The 16,981-nt window shown below is 42.9% G+C and overlaps 1 protein-coding gene across 1 annotated transcript; it reads left to right on the top strand.

The window, feature by feature from the left end:
• The first annotated feature begins 8,676 nt into the window (after positions 1-8,676).
• On the top strand, positions 8,677-13,858 carry LOC106562824 (actin-related protein 2/3 complex subunit 5-like protein). Its single transcript, XM_014127843.2, has 4 exons — positions 8,677-9,119; positions 10,806-10,878; positions 12,811-12,987; positions 13,208-13,858. Exons 1-4 carry the CDS (start codon positions 8,980-8,982, stop codon positions 13,268-13,270), a joined length of 453 nt encoding a protein of 150 aa, XP_013983318.1. The 5' UTR covers positions 8,677-8,979; the 3' UTR covers positions 13,271-13,858.
• Positions 13,859-16,981: the final 3,123 nt, after the last annotated feature.

Genomic DNA, 16,981 nt, shown 5'->3' with positions numbered 1-16,981 from the left:
GTGTACATTTGCAAATATTGTGCCAAATCATACGTGAAGAATGCAACAAAGATGCAGAATCATCTGGCCAAGTGCATAAAGTTCCCTCAGCGCTTACAACAAGCAACCTCTGACAAAAGTCCCTCTACTTCTATTCGAGGTGAAAATTATGAATCAGACACCTTATCGATAGCAACAGCTCAGGGTCCTCCTGGAATCAGAAGTTTTTTTGACTCAATGGAGGAACGTAGTCAGAGAAATGCTGATGAATGTCTTGCTCGAGCTGTGTACGCAACTGGTTCACCTCTGATGCTCACAGGCAATGTGTATTGAAATATATTTCTGAATGTTCTTCACCCAGCATACACCCCTCCAACCGAGTTCAAGTGAAGGTCAAGCAAATCATAGAGAAAGCAGACTGTATTGCAATCATCTCTGATGGGTGGTCGAATGTTCGTGGGCAAGGAATAATTAACTACATCATCTCCACCCCTCAACCAGTATTCTACAAGAGCATAGACACAAGGGACAAAAGACACACTGGTCTCTACATTGCAGATGAGCTGAAGGCAGTCATCAATGACCTTGGACTACAGAAGGTATTTGCACTGGTGACAGACAATGCTGCGAACATGAATGCTGCTTGGTCTAAAGTGGAGGAGTCCTACCCTCACATCACACCCATAGGCTGTGCTGCTCATGCATTGAATCTGCTCCTCAAGGACATCATGGCACTGAAAACAATGGATATACTCTACAAGAGAGCCAAGGAAATGGTTAGGTATGTGAAGGGTCATCAAGTTATAGCAGCAATCTACCTCACCAAGCAAAGTGAGAAGAATAAGAGCACCACATTGAAGCTGCCCAGCAACAAACGTTGGGGTGGTGTTATCAACATTTTTGACAGTCTCCTGAAGGGGAAGGAGTCTCTCCAAGAAATGGCCATATCAGTCTGCCGATATGGACAGCCCCATCAAGAGCACCCTCCTGGATGATGTATTTTGGCAGTGACAGAATTCAGAACACGGGTTGTTCTAAAAGTATTCTCCCTGTACACTAAGTCAGAACCGTAGGATAAATACAGGGGCCATATAAGCAGACAATGAAAGCTCTTACAATATTCGATCATGACATTTCTTTAAAACAGGCTATAGGCTACATGTGCACCACCAATTCAGAACAGTAGGCTAAGTTATAAGGGGAAAGAGACCAAATTATTAGGGTGAGGCACATGGGCTATAGTGGCTTGCGAAAGTATTCACCCCCCTTGGCATTTTTCCTATTCTGTTGCCTTACAACCTGGAATTAAAATAGATTTTGGGGGGGGGTTTTATCATTTGATTTACACAACATGCCTACCACTTTGAAGATGCAAAATATTTGTTATTGTGAAACAAACAAGAAATAAGACAAAAACACTGAAAACTTGAGCGTGCATAACTATTCACCCCCCCAATGTCAATATTTTGCAGAGCCACCTTTTGCAGCAATTACAGCATCAAGTCTCTTGGGGTCTCTATAAGCTTGGCACATCTAGCCCCTGGGATTTTTGCCCATTCTTCAAGGAAAAACTGCTCCAGCTCCTTCAAGTTGGATGGGTTCCGCTGGTGTACAGCAATCTTTAAGTCATACCACATATTCTCAATTGGATTGAGGTCTGGGCTTTGACTAGGCCATTCCAAGACATTTAAATGTTTCCCCTTAAACCACTCGAGTGTTGCTTTAGCAGTATGCTTATGGTAATTGTCCTGCTGGAAGGTGAACCTCCGTCCCAGTCTCATATCTCTGAAAGACAAACAGGTTTCCCTCAAGAATTTCTTTGTATTTAGCGCCATCCATCATTCCTTCAATTGTGACCAGTTTCTCAGTCCCTGTCAATGAAAAACAGCCCCACAGAATGATGCTGCCACCACCATGCAACCCTGTGGGGATGTTGTTCTCGAGGTAATGAGAGGTGTTGGGTTTGCGCCAGACATAGCGTTTTGCTTGATTGCCAAAAAGCTCAATTATAGTTTCATCTGACCAGAGTACCTTCTTCCATATGTTTGGGGAGTCTCCCACATGCCTTTTGGCGAACACCAAACATGTTTGCTTATTTTTTCTTTAAGCAATGGCTTTTTTCTGGCCACTCTTCCGTGGAGTGTACGGCTTAAAGTGGTCCAATCTCCGCTGTGGAGCTTTGAAGCTCCTTCAGGGTTATCTTTGGTCTCTTTGTTGCCTCTCTGATTAATGCTCTCCTTTCCTGGTCCGTGAGTTTTGGTGGGCGGCCCTCTCTTGGCAGGTTTGTTGTTTACATTTACATTTAAGTCATTTAGCAGACGCTTTTATCCAGAGCGACTTACAAATTGGTGCATTCACCTTATGATATCCAGTGGAACAACCACTTTACAATAGTGCATCTAAATCTTTTAAGGGGGGGGAGGGGGTTAGAAGGATTACTTTATCCTATCCTAGGTATTCATTAAAGAGGTGGGGTTTCAGGTGTCTCCGGAAGGTGGTGATTGACTCCGCTGTCCTGGCGTCATGAGGGAGCTTGTTCCACCATTGGGGTGCCAGAGCAGCGAACAGTTTTGACTGGGCTGAGCGGGAACTGTGCTTCCTCAGAGGTAGGGGGGCCAGCAGGCCAGAGGTGGATGAACGCAGTGCCCTTGTTTGGGTGTAGGGCCTGATCAGAGCCTGAAGGTATGGAGGTGCCGTTCCCTTCACAGCTCCGTAGGCAATCACCATGGTCTTGTAGCGGATGCGAGCTTCAACTGGAAGCCAGTGGAGAGAGCGGAGGAGCGGGGTGACGTGAGAGAACTTGGGAAGGTTGAACACCAGACGGGCTGCGGCGTTCTGGATGAGTTGTAGGGGTTCAATGGCACAGGCAGGGAGCCCAGCCAACAGCGAGTTGCAGTAATCTAGACGGGAGATGACAAGTGCCTGGATTAGGACCTGCGCCGCTTCCTGTGTGAGGCAGGGTCGTACTCTGCGAATGTTGTAGAGCATGAACCTACAGGATCGGGTCACCGCCTTGATGTTAGTGGAGAACGACAGGGTGTTGTCCAGGATCATGTTGTGGTGGCATATTCTTTCCAATTTTTAATAATGGATTTAATGGTGCTCCGTGGGATGCTCAAAGTTTCAGATATTGTTTTATAACCCAACCCTGATCTGTATTTCTCCACAGCTTTGTCGCTGACCTGTTTGGAGAGCTCCTTGGTCTTCAGGGTGCGGCTTGCTTGGTGGTGCCCCTTGCTTTGTAGACACTGGGGCCTTTCAGAACAGGTGTATATATACTGAGATCATGTGACAGATCATGTGACACTTAGATTGCACACAGGTGGACTTTATTTAACTAATTATGTGACTTCTGAAGGTAATTGGTTGCACCAGATCGGGTTCTTGGTCACTCCCTGACCAAGGCCCTTCTCCACTCCCTGACCAAGGCCCTTCTCCCCCGATTTCTCAGTTTGGTTGGATGGCCTTGGAAGAGTCTTGGTGATTCCAACCTCCTTCATTTAAGAATGATGGAGGCCACTCTGTTTTTGGGGACCTTCAATGCTGCAGAAATGTTGTGGTACCCTTCCCCAGATCTGTGCCTCGACACAATCCTGTCTCTACACACAATTCCTTTGGCATCATGGCTTGGTTTTTGCTCTGACTTGCACTCTTTATTATAATTTTTTTTAACGTTATTTAACTAGGCAAATCGGTTAACAACAAAGTCTTATTTACAATTACTGCCTACCAAAAGGCAAAAGGCCTCCTGCGGGGACGGGGGCTGGGATTAAAAATACAAAATTAAATAAAAATATATTACAAAACACACATAACAACAAGAGAGACAACACAACATAAAGAGAGACATAAGACAACATGACAACAAACATGGCAGCAACACATGAAAACACAACATGGTAGCAACACAATATGGCAGCAAAACAACATGGCAGCAGGCCAAAGCATGGTACAAAACATTATTGGGCAAGAAGGTAGAGACAACAATACATCATGCAAAGCAGCCACAACTGTCAGTAAGACTGTCCATGATTGAGCATTTTAATGAACAGATGGAGATAAAACTGTCCAGTTTGAGTGGTTTTGCAGCTCGTTCCAGTTGCTAGCTGCAGCGAACTGAAAAGACGAGCGACCCAGAGATGTGTATGCTTTGGGGACCTTTAACAGAATGTGACTGGCAGAACGGGTGTTGTATGTGGAGGATGAGGGCTGCAGTAGGTATCTCAGATAGGGTGAGTGAGGCCTAAGAGGGTTTTATAAATAAGACATCAACCGGGGGTATACAGAGATGACCAGTTTACAGAGTAGTATAGAGTGCAGTGATGTGTCCTATAAGGTGCATTGGTGGCAAATCTGATGGCCGAATGGTAAAGAACATCTAGCCCCTCGAGAGCACCCTTACCTGCCAATCTATAAATTAGTCTGGCATGGGTAGGAAGGTCATCTGAATCAGGATTAGTTTGGCAGCTGGGGTGAAAGAGGAGCAATTACAATAGAGGAAACCAAGTCTAGATGTAACCTTAGCCTGCATCTTTATATGTGCTGACAGAAGGAAAATATACCATCTAGCCATACTCCTGAGGAATTGAATGAGGTGACTAACTCAAGCTCTAAACCCTCAGAGGTAGTAATCACACCGGGCGGGAGAGGGGCATTCTTCTTATCGAACCACATGACCTTTGTTTTGGAGGTGTTCAGAACAAGGTTAAGGGCAGAGAAAGCTTGTTGGAGACTAAGAAAGCTTTGTTGGAGAGCGTTTAACACAAAATCCGGGGAGGGGCCAGCTGAGTATAAGACTGTATCATCTGCATATAAATGGATGAGAGAGCTTCCTACTGCTCGAGCTATGTTGATGTAAATTGAGAAGAGCGTGGGACCTCGGATCGAGCCTTGGGGTACCCCCTTGGTGACAGGCAGTGGCTGAGACAGCTGATGTTCTGACTTAATACACTGCACTCTTTGAGAGAGGTATTTAGCAAACCAGGCCAAAGACACCTTAGAGACACCAATAATCCTTAGCCGGCCAACAAGAATGGAATGGTCTACCGTATCAAAAGCTTTGGCCAAGTCAATAAAAATAGCAGCACAACATTGCTTAGAATTAAGAATCTTCCCCTTTAAATAAAGGATCCACCGTGGCTGCCTTCCAAGCAATGGGAACCTCCCCAGAGAGGAGAGACAGGTTAAAAAGGTCAGAGATAACCTTGGCGATGATAGGGGCAGGTTTAAACCATCTGACCCAGATGTCATTTTGGGGTCAAGTTTAAGGAGCTCCTTTAGCACCTCGGACTCAGTGACCACCTGCAGGGAGAACCTATGTAGCGCGGGCAGGGGAAAAAGAGGAAGGAGTATCGGGGATAGTTGCATTACATGGAACCCAAACCGGCTGCGCGAGTACGCCATAATGCGCCATCGTACATACATTTATTTTGTCCCCCTACACCAAACGCGACACCACACGCAGGTTAAAATATCAAAACAAACTCTGAACCAATTCAATTAATTTGGAAACAGGTCGAAAAGCATTAAACATTTATGGCAATTTAGCTAGTTAGCTTGCACTTGCTAGCTAATTTGTCCTATTTAGCTAGCTTGCTGTTGCTAGCTAATTTGTCCTGGGATATAAACATTGAGTTGTTATTTTACCTGAAATGCACAAAGTCCTCTACTCCGACAATTAATCCACACATAAAACGCTCAACTGAATCATTTCTAGTCATCTTTCCTCCTTCCAGGCTTTTTCATCTTTGAACTTATATGGTGATTGGCATCTAAACTTTCATAGTATTACTACACCGACCGGCAACACAGTTCGTCTTTCAATCACCCACTTGGGTATAACCAATGAGGAGATGGCACGTGGGTACCTGCTTCTATAAACCAATGAGGATATCGGAGAGGCAGGACTTGCAGTGTGATCTGCGTCAGAAATAGAAAGGAGTTCTATTTTAGCCCTTGGCAACGCAGACACTCGTTGACACGTGCGAGCAGTGTGGGTGCAATAATTGAATAACATAGATTTCTAAATGTATTTTGCAACCCTCGTGCACGCGACGCGAGCGGTGTGGTCAGCCTATTAGAAGGGGTGGGAGATGAGGAAATGTTGGAAGGGCAAGGAGGCATGACAGAGTCAAATAGGAATCCTGACTTAAATGAAGTGGTGATTAAAGAGCTCAGCCATGTGCTTCTTGTCAGTAACAACCACATCATCAACATTAAGGGACATGGGCAGCTGTGAGGATGAGGGTTTATTCTCCAGGTCTTTAACTGTTTTCCAGAACTTCTTAGTGTTAGTCCCACAGAGAGAGAACTGCTCCTTAAAGTAACTAACTTTGGCCTTCCAGATAGCCTGAGTACACTTATTTCTCATTTGCCTGAACGAGAGCCAGTCAGCGTGATTATGTGTGTGCCGAGCAATTTACCAAATGGAATTTTTCAGATGGAGTATCTCTGCCAGATCACGGTCGAACCAGGGGCTGAACCTGTTTTTAATTCTCATTTTCTTTATGGGCGCATATTTGTTAACGATGCCACTGAAAATATCAAAAAAGAAGGTCCAAGTGTCTTCGACAGAGGGGATCAAGCTGATTCTATACCATTTTACAGAGGCCAGGTCGTTTCACTGAGCAGCCATTACGAACACAGGCTGTAAAACAGTGACTACTATGCTCGTTACAGAAAACACCAAACTGATACCTATCAGGATTATTTGTAAGGATAACATCAAGGAGAGTAGCCTTTTATGAGTGTTTAGAGTCATACCTTGTGGGATTGGTAATAATCTGAGAAAGATTTAGGGAGTCCCATTGCTTTAGGACTTGGTCAGGCGCCTTAAGTATGTCCCAGTTTAGGTCACCTATCAGTGTAAGGGGCCAGGAGAGCGCTTAGGGCATTTAGGGCATTTAGGGTACAGGCCGGTGCTGACGATGGCCGACAACACCCAGCAACAATCAAATCTAGACTGTGCAACCTTAAATAGACAGCTGTGTGCCTTTCTAAATCATGTCCAATCAATTGAATTTACCAGAGGGGGACTCCAATCAAGTTGAAACATCTCAAGGATGATCAATGGAAACAGGATGCACCGGAGCTCAATTTCGAGTCTCATAGCAAAGTGTCTGAATACTTATGTAAATAAGTTATGTTTTTTATGTTTAACACATTTGGAAAAATGTCAAAACGGTTTTTGCTTTATCATTATGGGGTATTGTGTGTAGATTTAGAAAAATATATTGAATACATTTTAGAATAACCTAACAAAATGTGGAAAAACATACATGTTTGATGAAATTGGCCTGAGCACGGTGCTGTGCCAAATCACGGATATATGTAAATCATCTTTGTACCCAAACTCATTATGTGAACATTAGCACTTTGCTCAGGTGTATCCCCTCGAACATGAGGGTACATTTGGCTCCCTTAATATTGGTTCTTGAATAAATCTTTAAAATGTTCTTCCTATTAGTAACAACAACAAAAAATATAGGCTACGGTTGTTTTACTCCACTTCATGCTTTGGTTGTCACTTTAATCTTTCGACTGTCGGTCTGGGTCCTTGCATCCATAGGCATATAGCTCGGTCAATGACTGCATTTAAGAGAATCCGTTTGGATTGCAAGATGATTTGTAGATCAGTAATTCTGCAGTCAGACTGAAATGGAGTTGATCTCAAAACGCAATATATTAATTTGAGTGGTAACTTATGCTACATTTTCCCAACAGCCCCATTAGTCAACTTCACAGCCAACCAGAGGAAAAGCATCAATTGAACTAGGGAGGAATAGCGAAGGCCTATAGACAAACACAAAATCAGGGGTGTGTTCAGTTCAACGTTTGCTACGTTGCGTGACAGTTTGTACTGAATTACGTGTTTCCCCAAAACGTTGTGCGTCATTCAACAACACCTTTTGGGGTACATTTGTTCCCATTTGGTGGGTGTGGCGAGGTGTGACCTGATCAATTTGGATGTGACGATTTGAAATCGCAAAACTCGTGCAGTACCCCAAACACTTTCTCCCTCTGGGCCACCACTGTTTCTGTTAAATTCAACTTTGCACACCGTTCTGTCGTACTGAACACGCCCCAGGGTTGTGCCTTACATTCCATTAGTTGGCCACAAAAATCTAAATGTATTAAGTTTGATAACTAGAATAATTTATAATGACAATGGTGTACTACTGTATACTGCACTATCCAGGGTTGGGTAGGGTACTTTCTAAATGTAATCTGCTAAAGTTACTAGTTACCTGTCCAAAATTGTAATCAGTAGCGTAACTTTGGGATTACAACCTCAGTAACGTTATCTGATTATTTTCCATTACTTTTGGATTACTTTCCCCTTGAGGCATTAGAAGACTACAAAAAGGATCCATCAAGCGCTTGTATCATCATAGTGGTCTCTGACTTGTAGTCAGACTTGCTCAGGTGCAACGAACTTAAACTTGAACCTTTTTTCAATAGTGAATTGAATGAAGTTGAGAAAACAGAGTGGTGTCATTTATTTTCTTCTCGCAAACATCCTTTCTGAATTTAAAAGTAATCCAATAAGTAATCTAGTTTAAAAAAAGTATCTAATCTGATTACAATTAGGTTTTTTGTAATCAGTTTGCATGTAATTTATTAAATGTAATCAGTTACTGTTACGCCCCAATCATGGCAGCAGTACTCTTATTGTGAAGGATTAAAAATATATATTTGACTCGGGAAGTGACGATTAGTGCCGCTGGCTTCACGTGAGTTAAGATAATTCAGGCAACACAATTGCGTGTCAAACGAGTTAGCTAGGTACATGGTGGTAAAATAATGTGTGTAACACTGGCGGATAATATTATCTAGACAAATTACAATCAAAACACCGTTAGCGAAGACGGTGGTTGCTAGATAGCAGGAGAGCCGATACAGAGCAAGTACCCTGTACTTGGCTCGCATTAAAGCAACAGCGCTGTGTGTAGGACTAGCTTTAGCTTGCTAGCTACTATTTCTTCCAGCGAAGTTGCTCTGATGGCGAAAAATACTCTTTCGTCGCGATTCAGGAAACTCGACATAGATGAATTTGATGAGAACAAATTCGTTGATGATCACGATGAGGCTGTCGATAAACAGGGACCGGACGGCACGGAGATAGACAACCTCATCAGGATATATCCTTTACGTTCATGCCCCCATGTTCGTTAGCTAAATGTGTTAGCTAGCTGGCTAACAGCCGATGTGATTTGATAATGGATTTTGTTTTCAACTCAAATCAAAATGCTCATTTAATTTCTGCTCGTGCTGACATGTATCTTGCTAGGTAGTTAGCTGATGTTGTGCAAATATGTCGGTTTAGGTTGCTAGTTAGTCAATGCCTGGAGGATATCCCTGGCTGAACTATCCTAGCGCTGGTCCAGACCAGGGCGCCCTCCAGAGCTACCAGAACCCGAGACTCTAGCTACTTGTTAGCTAGGTAACTTAGTTATGTCTAAACATAGTTGTCTATAACTAACATGCAAAGCACCAGCAGTTGCTGCAGTGTTAATAAGGGAATCACTATGCCGTTTGATTTGGGTGAGACAGGAGTTGCAGGGTGACAGGTTCTTCATGGCCCTCTTATGAGGGATGTTTATTTCGAGTGAGCCACATTCAGGGCAATGACACCAGTAGAGGATTTGCTTGAGGCAGGAAAATAAAATGTTTTTCCACATTGTGAGGAACTATAGCTATCTCTCTGCGTTTCATCCTCTGTGTGTCATCTTTCTCCATTTGAGAGGTGCCACTGGTCTGGTGAGCTGGAACTGGCTGTGTATGATCAGACACCTCTGTGAGCTCTTGAAATGGATCTCACATTAGATACTGGCAATGGCATCAACACCCTCTGTGATATCGGTCTGTTTCTCACTAGCCGGCTACCACCTGGCTACTCAACCCTGCACCTTTAGAGGCTGCTGCCCTATGTACGTAGACATGGAATCACTGGCCACTGTTTACATACTCTATTCTACTGTATTTTAGTCAATGCCACTGACATTGCTCGTCCCAATATTTATTTCTTTATTCCCTTTTAGATTTGTGAATTGTTAGATACTACTGCACTGTTGGAGCTAGGAACACAACCATTTCGCTACAGCCGCAATAACTGCTAAATCTACTAAATGTGTTTGACTAATACAATTTGATTTGGTGGAAAGAATCTGCGCATCGTAGCACCATTAGGTGCAAAAACTCGACGTACCCAGTTGCAGCCCACCTTTTGGAACCAACCACTCCATTTCGTCCCCTCGGTATATCGGCATCGAACACATAACCGTCTCTAGGAGAGGGGGTGACCTTGATAATTTATTAAAATGAGAGGCCACCTGGATCTTTCATTTAAAGACCCTTGCTCCCTTTAGTCTCAACGTAGACTTTGATCTGAAGCCATTCTTCTGATTATTGTATTTTTGCTATCCATTGTAAATGTTTGTTTCTATGATTATATGGCTGGATGTTGGAGCTTTTTTTCTTTCCATTTCTGTAAATCAACTAATGAAATCAAGCCACACCTGGCTATGATTGCAGGCACCTGTGTGTCTTTTAAAAGTATGTCAATTAGTGACCCTCAGAGGTTGTCATTATACCCTGATGAAGACTGCTTGTCTGTCAAAACATTGGTTATAAAATGATTGCATCTGAGCTCCTAGTGAAGCTCTCCATTTCTTACTCCGTTAGCCAGCACCTCGCCTAAACGGGTGTGTGTTTCTTTTGCCTCTGGTGGTGGGGAAAACATGTGGAGATGTACAATGTTCCTGCCCTTCAAACCTATTTAGGATATGGCAATAGACAGTGTTAAATTCCTTAACCGACTAATGCACAGGAGACACGATGACAGCTTTTCACCTTGCTCTGCGGAACCCTCCTCTCAACACTAAAAATCCAACAATAAAGGTAAGGGGCCAAGACTTTCATCTGAAATTCTTGCATCATGTAACTTTGTGGGAAGGTACACGATATATACAAAAGTATGTGGACATCCCTTAAAATTAGTTTATTCGGCTATTTCAGCCACACCCGTTGCTGACAGGTGTATGAAATTAAGCACACAGCCATGCAATCGCCATAGAAAACATTGGCAGTGGAAAAGCCTTACTGAAGAGCTCATTAACTTTCAATGTGGCACCGTCATAGGATGCCACCATTCCAACAAGTCAGTTCGTCAAACTTCTGCCCTGCTAGAGCTGCCCCGGTCAACTGTAAGTGCTGTTATTGTGAAGTGGAAACATCTAGGAGCAACAAAGGCTCAGCCGCGAAGTGGTAGGCCACACAAGGTCACAGAACGGAACCGCCGAGTGCTGTACCGCGTAAAAATCAGTTGACCTCAGGTGCAACACTCACTACAGAGTTCCAAACTCAAATCAAACAACAATGCAGTTTCAATAAATATGGACAAGAGTAAGAGAAAAGTAACAAGTAATTAAAGAGCAGCAGTAAAACAACAATAGCGAGACTATATACAGGGGGGTACCGGTACAGAGTCAATATGCGGGGGCACCGGTTAGTTGAAGTAGTATGTACATGTAGGTAGAGCTATTGAAGTGACTACGCATAATGACAACAGAGTAGCGGTGGTGTAAAGAGGGGTGGTGGTGGGGAGGCACATAGTCTGGGTAGCCATTTGATTAGATGTTCAGGAGTCTTATGGCTTGGGGGTAGAAGCTGTTTAGAAGCCTCTTGGACCTACACTTGGCGCTCTGGTAGCAGAGAGAACAGTCTATGACTAGGGTGGCTTGTCTTTGACAATTTTTAGGGCCATCCTCTGACACAGCCTGGTATAGAGGTCCTGGATGGTAGGAAGCTTGGCCCCAGTGATGTACTGGGCCATTCGCACAACCTTCTGTAGTGCCTTGTGGTCGGAGGCCGCACAGTTGCCATACCAGGCAGTGATGCAACCAGTCAGGATGCTCTCGATGGTGCCTCTGGAAGCAACGTCAGCACAATAATTGTTTGTCTGGAGCTTCTTGAAATGGGTTTCCATGGCCGAGCAGCTAAGATCGCCAAGCGTCAGCTGGAGAGGTGTAAAGCTCGTTGCCATTGGACTCTGGAGCAGTGAAAACGCTTTCTTTGGAGTGATGAATCACGCTTCACCATCTGGCAGTCCGACGGACAAATCTGTTTTTGGTGGATGCCAGGAGAATGCTACCTGTCCAAATGCATAGTGAAAACTGTAAAGTTTGGTGGAGGAGGCATAATGGTCTGTGGCTGTTTTTCATGGTTTGTGCTAGGCCCCTTCGTTCCAGTGAAGGCTAATCTAAACGCTACAGAATACAATGGCATTCTAGACGATTCTGTGCTTCCAACTTTGTGGCAACAATTTGGGTAAGGTCCTTTCCTGTTTCATCATAACAATGCCCTAGTGCACACGCGTATGTCCATACAGAAATGGTTTGTTGAGTTTGGTGTGGAAGAACTTGACTGGCCTGCACAGAGCCCTGACCTCAACCCTGTTGAACACCTTTGGGATTGTAACTGCGAGCCCAATCACATTAATGCTTGTGGCTGAATGGAAGCAAGTCCCTGCAGCAATGTTCCAACATCTAGTGGAAAGCCTTCCCAGAAGAGTGGAGGCTGTTATAGCAGCAAGGGGGGGGGCAGCTCCATATTAATGCCCTTGAATTTGGAATGAGATGTTTGACGAGCAAGTGTCCACATACTTTTGGTCATGTAGTGTGCTTGGAGTCAATATTAACATTGGTTTAGAATGCTGCTCATTGCAGGAGAGGCTTAGCAAGCATCCCAAACATGTTGCCTCTCTTGGGAATCTGCACTGGTGTAAATAACTTTTGTAAACACTCTCTCTCACTGTCTTGTTCTGTCTTTCAGGAAAGGGCTCTGGCAATAGTGCTGCGAGTGTTGACATCATTTAAGTCAAGTGATATTGAGCCAGCCGTCAAGTCTCTTGACAGAAGCGGGGTGGACCTGCTTATGAAGTACATATATAGAGGCTTCGAGAAGCCCTCCGACAATAGCAGTGCTATTCTCCTACAGTGGCACGAAAAGGTGTGAAACCTATATCTGAACTTGTGCAATCTTTAAACTCTAGTCCACCTAATGTTCATGGAAATATGATGCACAGGAGGCTACTGAGGGGAGTTTGGCTCATAATGGTATCGAACACAAAACCGTGTTCAACCATGACTATGAGCCCGTCCTCCCCAATTAAGGTGCCACCGACCACCTGTGTTTGATCATTTGTCTCTTCCCCTCTTTCTTCACTCAGGCTTTTGCAGTTGGGGGCTTAGGGTCAATCGTACGAGTTCTGACGGCCCGAAAGACCGTTTGAGGGGACGGGCTTTATCACGTGGAGCGTCTCGGATGACCACTGGCAGGAGGAGTGACTGCCTTCTGTGGAAGGGAAAGTAGATTATCACAATTTCTTACTGAAAAAACCCTTACACTACATAAATTAGACAAAACACAAAGGGAACATTTATTTTTAGTTTCAAAATGTATGGGATAGCTGTAATTTAGGAAAGGATGATACGTGTTCATGTATATGATTATAATTTTTACCCAATCACGAGTTATTTGCTCGTTCTTTATTGCATTTCTGTTCTAATACTATTGAGAAGCATCAGCATGTTTCTTTGAGGGTGGAGAAAGGAAGGAAAAGAAACATGAACATGGCAGGTCAAAGGAAGGGTGTGCATTAAGTGGTACTATACCTTTATACCAGTGTGTGTGTGTGACAAATTCAGTGTGCTTGCGAGTGTGTCTGATATGTTTTTTTCTCATTGTCATTTTTGTACAGACAGAAGTACATTTTAATATAAAGAGATTGAGATTCAATTAATTGTTATGCAGGGTGGGGTATATTGAACAATGGGGGATTTTGTTGTGAAGTGCCTGCTGCAATAAAACTGGAAACAAGTGTCCTTGTCATTTGCCCTCTCTATGGGAGCCAAATTCTGTTATTTTGACCAATCACATCGGATATTTTCAGAGCTGATTATTGGGGAAAAAAATATCTGTTGGGCTGGCTGTAAACCCTGCTTTGTATATTCAGAATTGTGGTAGTGAATTTGGCAGTGGAACCTGTATTCCTGGCATGTGTGACCAACTGCTCTTTCCACACTAGGGGCTAATATTCTTGTGAATCGACAAACTTTAGTTCCAGAGCAAAATCAGTCATCCAAATAGTATAAGTTATTTTTAGTTTGCGTATTCTATGAGCAAGCACAAAGCAGTGTTTTCAGTAACCCAGGCTGCCCTATGCACTTGTGGAGAGCTGTGAGGATTACAATATGGTGAAAATCCCATTTAGTCTACCGGAGGGTGAAGTGGAGCTAGATGGTAACAAGTGCATAGGGGTCAATTTGGTGTTGGATGTTTGCGTGACAATAGCCCTTAAGTGCAAAATTATGTATATTTGTGAACTGTCAATTTCAGGGCAGGACATCAGGAGGCAAATTTGGTGTAAAAGGTTACATTTATTAAATGTGTGTTGGCGGCAGTAAACAAATCAAATTAATGAAAGCTGCCTCCTATGCTTAAGCAGAACCGTCAAGCTCCAAATTACCTCTTCACACAGGATTTTAAACAGCTACACCTTACAGCCACCCAGGGGTGTCTAATTCTAACAGACATATAGACATAACCATCATTGACACATGTCTGTGCATAAACCCCTTGCAGAAATATATCAGCTAAACTGAATTATGCTGTCAGCAACAACTGAGGACTTTTATATTTAGTTTTTCTTTTGAGAGCAAGAAGAAACTGGTACAAATCATCTCTGTGCCCATCGTTGACTGGTGGCATATAATAATAAATGCTATGGAACAAGACGTGGTTTACCATGTAGCAGTTTAGCACGAAATAGCATGCTAAGTGGGGGACATTGCCTTTAAATCAGGCTGTAGCGCTGAACTTGCGCAATACGGCTTAAATGGAGCCCTAAGTCAATCTTTCTACGTTAGCGGAGAGCGCATTCACGGTAAACACTGCATACAGTATGTCGGCTCAATCAAAAATGACCTGTACATTGCTATTGTGCAATCTCTTAAAGCTTCAGTGATACAGATCAAATAAAGTTCTTACATTGGTTTTGGTTAGAAAACTATCCCTTTAACTTTTACACTCCCGGGTCCTGGAACACATTGCAAATTAAAATCAGTTAAAATTGGTGTGGTGTTTGTAAATGAATTCATTATCCGAAACATTTAATATTTCAGTCCAAAAGTGTCTCTTGATATCTTGCCTATGCCTACTGTATTGTTGATTTTATGTATTAAATAAAATGTTTCATTGCTGCTTTGGGACATGTCTCATTTTTAGAAGAGAGGAGTCAAAGCAATAACATTTATTTAATCTGTCGGGAGATTATTAAAGACAATACATTTCACACAAACTAAACAAAAGTCAAGCTTTACATTTTCTTAAGGATTGGCCCCTTTTTTTCAATTTTTGCCTAAAATGACATACCCAAATCTGTAGCAAGGATAAGCATATTCTTGGTACCATTTGAAAAGAAACACTTGGAAGTTTGTGGAAATTTGAAAGGAATGTAGGAGAATATAACACAATGGATCTGGTGAAAGATAATACAAAGAAAAAAAACAATTGTTCTTTTGTATTTTTTGGTACAATCATCTTTGAAATGCAAGAGAAAGACCTTCATGTATTATTCCAGCCCAGGTGCAATTTAGATTTTGGCCGCAGTGTATGTGCAACGTTTTAGACTGATCCAATGAACCATTTTATTTCTGTTCAAAATGTATCAAGACTGCCCAAATGTGCCTAATTTGTTTATTAATAACTTTTCATGTTCAAAACTGTGCACTCTCCTCAAACAATAGTATTATTTCACTGTACTACTGTAAATTGGACAGTGTAGTTAGATTAACAAGAATTTAAGCTTTCTGCCAATATCAGATATGTCTATGTCCTGGGAAATGTTGTTGTTACTTACAACCTCATGCTAATTGCATTAGCCTACGTTAGCTCACCTGTCCTGCAGGGGACCCACCAATCCTGAAGAAGTTTTAAAGAGCATTCAAAAAAGCTTGCATGTTTTGGTATTTTAGTCACATAACTAATTTTTCCTTCATACTTAATGACATCAAATATAATTGGCAACAAATAGGACAGAACCATTTAAAAGGATAAATACAGAATGTCAAACAATGTTTTAACAAGCATCCCTTGGATTTTTCAAAATGTTGTTACGTTACAGCCTTATTCTAAAATGTATTAAAAAAAAAATCCCCCCTCAATCTACACACAAGACCCTGTAATGACAAAGCAAAAACAGGTTTATATAAATGTTTGCAAATATCTAAAAATAAAAAACCCAGAAATATATCATTTCCATAAGTATTTAGACCCTTTGCTTAGTACTTTGTTGAAGCACCTTTGGCTGAGACTCAGCCTTGAGTCTTCTTGGGTATAACGCTACAAACTTGGCACACCTGTATTTGGGGAGTTTCTCGCATTCTTCTCTGAAAGTCCTCTCAAGCTCTGTCAGGTTGGATTGGGAGTGTCGCTGCACAGCTATTCTCAGGTCTCTCCAGAGATGTTCGATCGGGCTCAAGTCCGGGCTCTGGCTGGGCCACTCAAGGACATTCAGAGACTTGTCCCAAAGCCACTCCTGCATTGTCTTGGCTGTGTGCTTTGGGTCATTGTCCTGTTGGAAGGTGAACCTTCACCCCAGTCTGAGGTCCTGAGCGCTCTGGAGCAGGTTTTCATCAAGGATCTCTCTGTACTTTACTCTGTTCATCTTTGTCTCGATCCTGACTAGTCAGTCCCTGCTGCTGAAAAACATTCCCACAGCATGATACTGCCATCACCATGCTTCACCGTAGGGATAGTGCCAGGTTTCCTCCAGACGTGAAGCTTGGCATTCATGCAAAAGTGTTCAATCTTGGTTTCCTCAGACCAGAGAATCTTGTTTGTCATGGTCTGAGAGTCCTTTAGGTGCCTTTTGGCAAACTAAGCAGGCTGCCATGTGCCTTTTACTGAGGAGTGGCTTCCGTCTGGCCAATCTACCATAAAG

This window comes from Salmo salar, chromosome ssa11 (assembly GCF_905237065.1).
Source record: "Salmo salar chromosome ssa11, Ssal_v3.1, whole genome shotgun sequence".
In the NCBI taxonomy this organism is placed as follows: Eukaryota; Metazoa; Chordata; class Actinopteri; order Salmoniformes; family Salmonidae; genus Salmo; species Salmo salar.
This window is presented reverse-complemented; position numbering and strand designations above follow the sequence as displayed.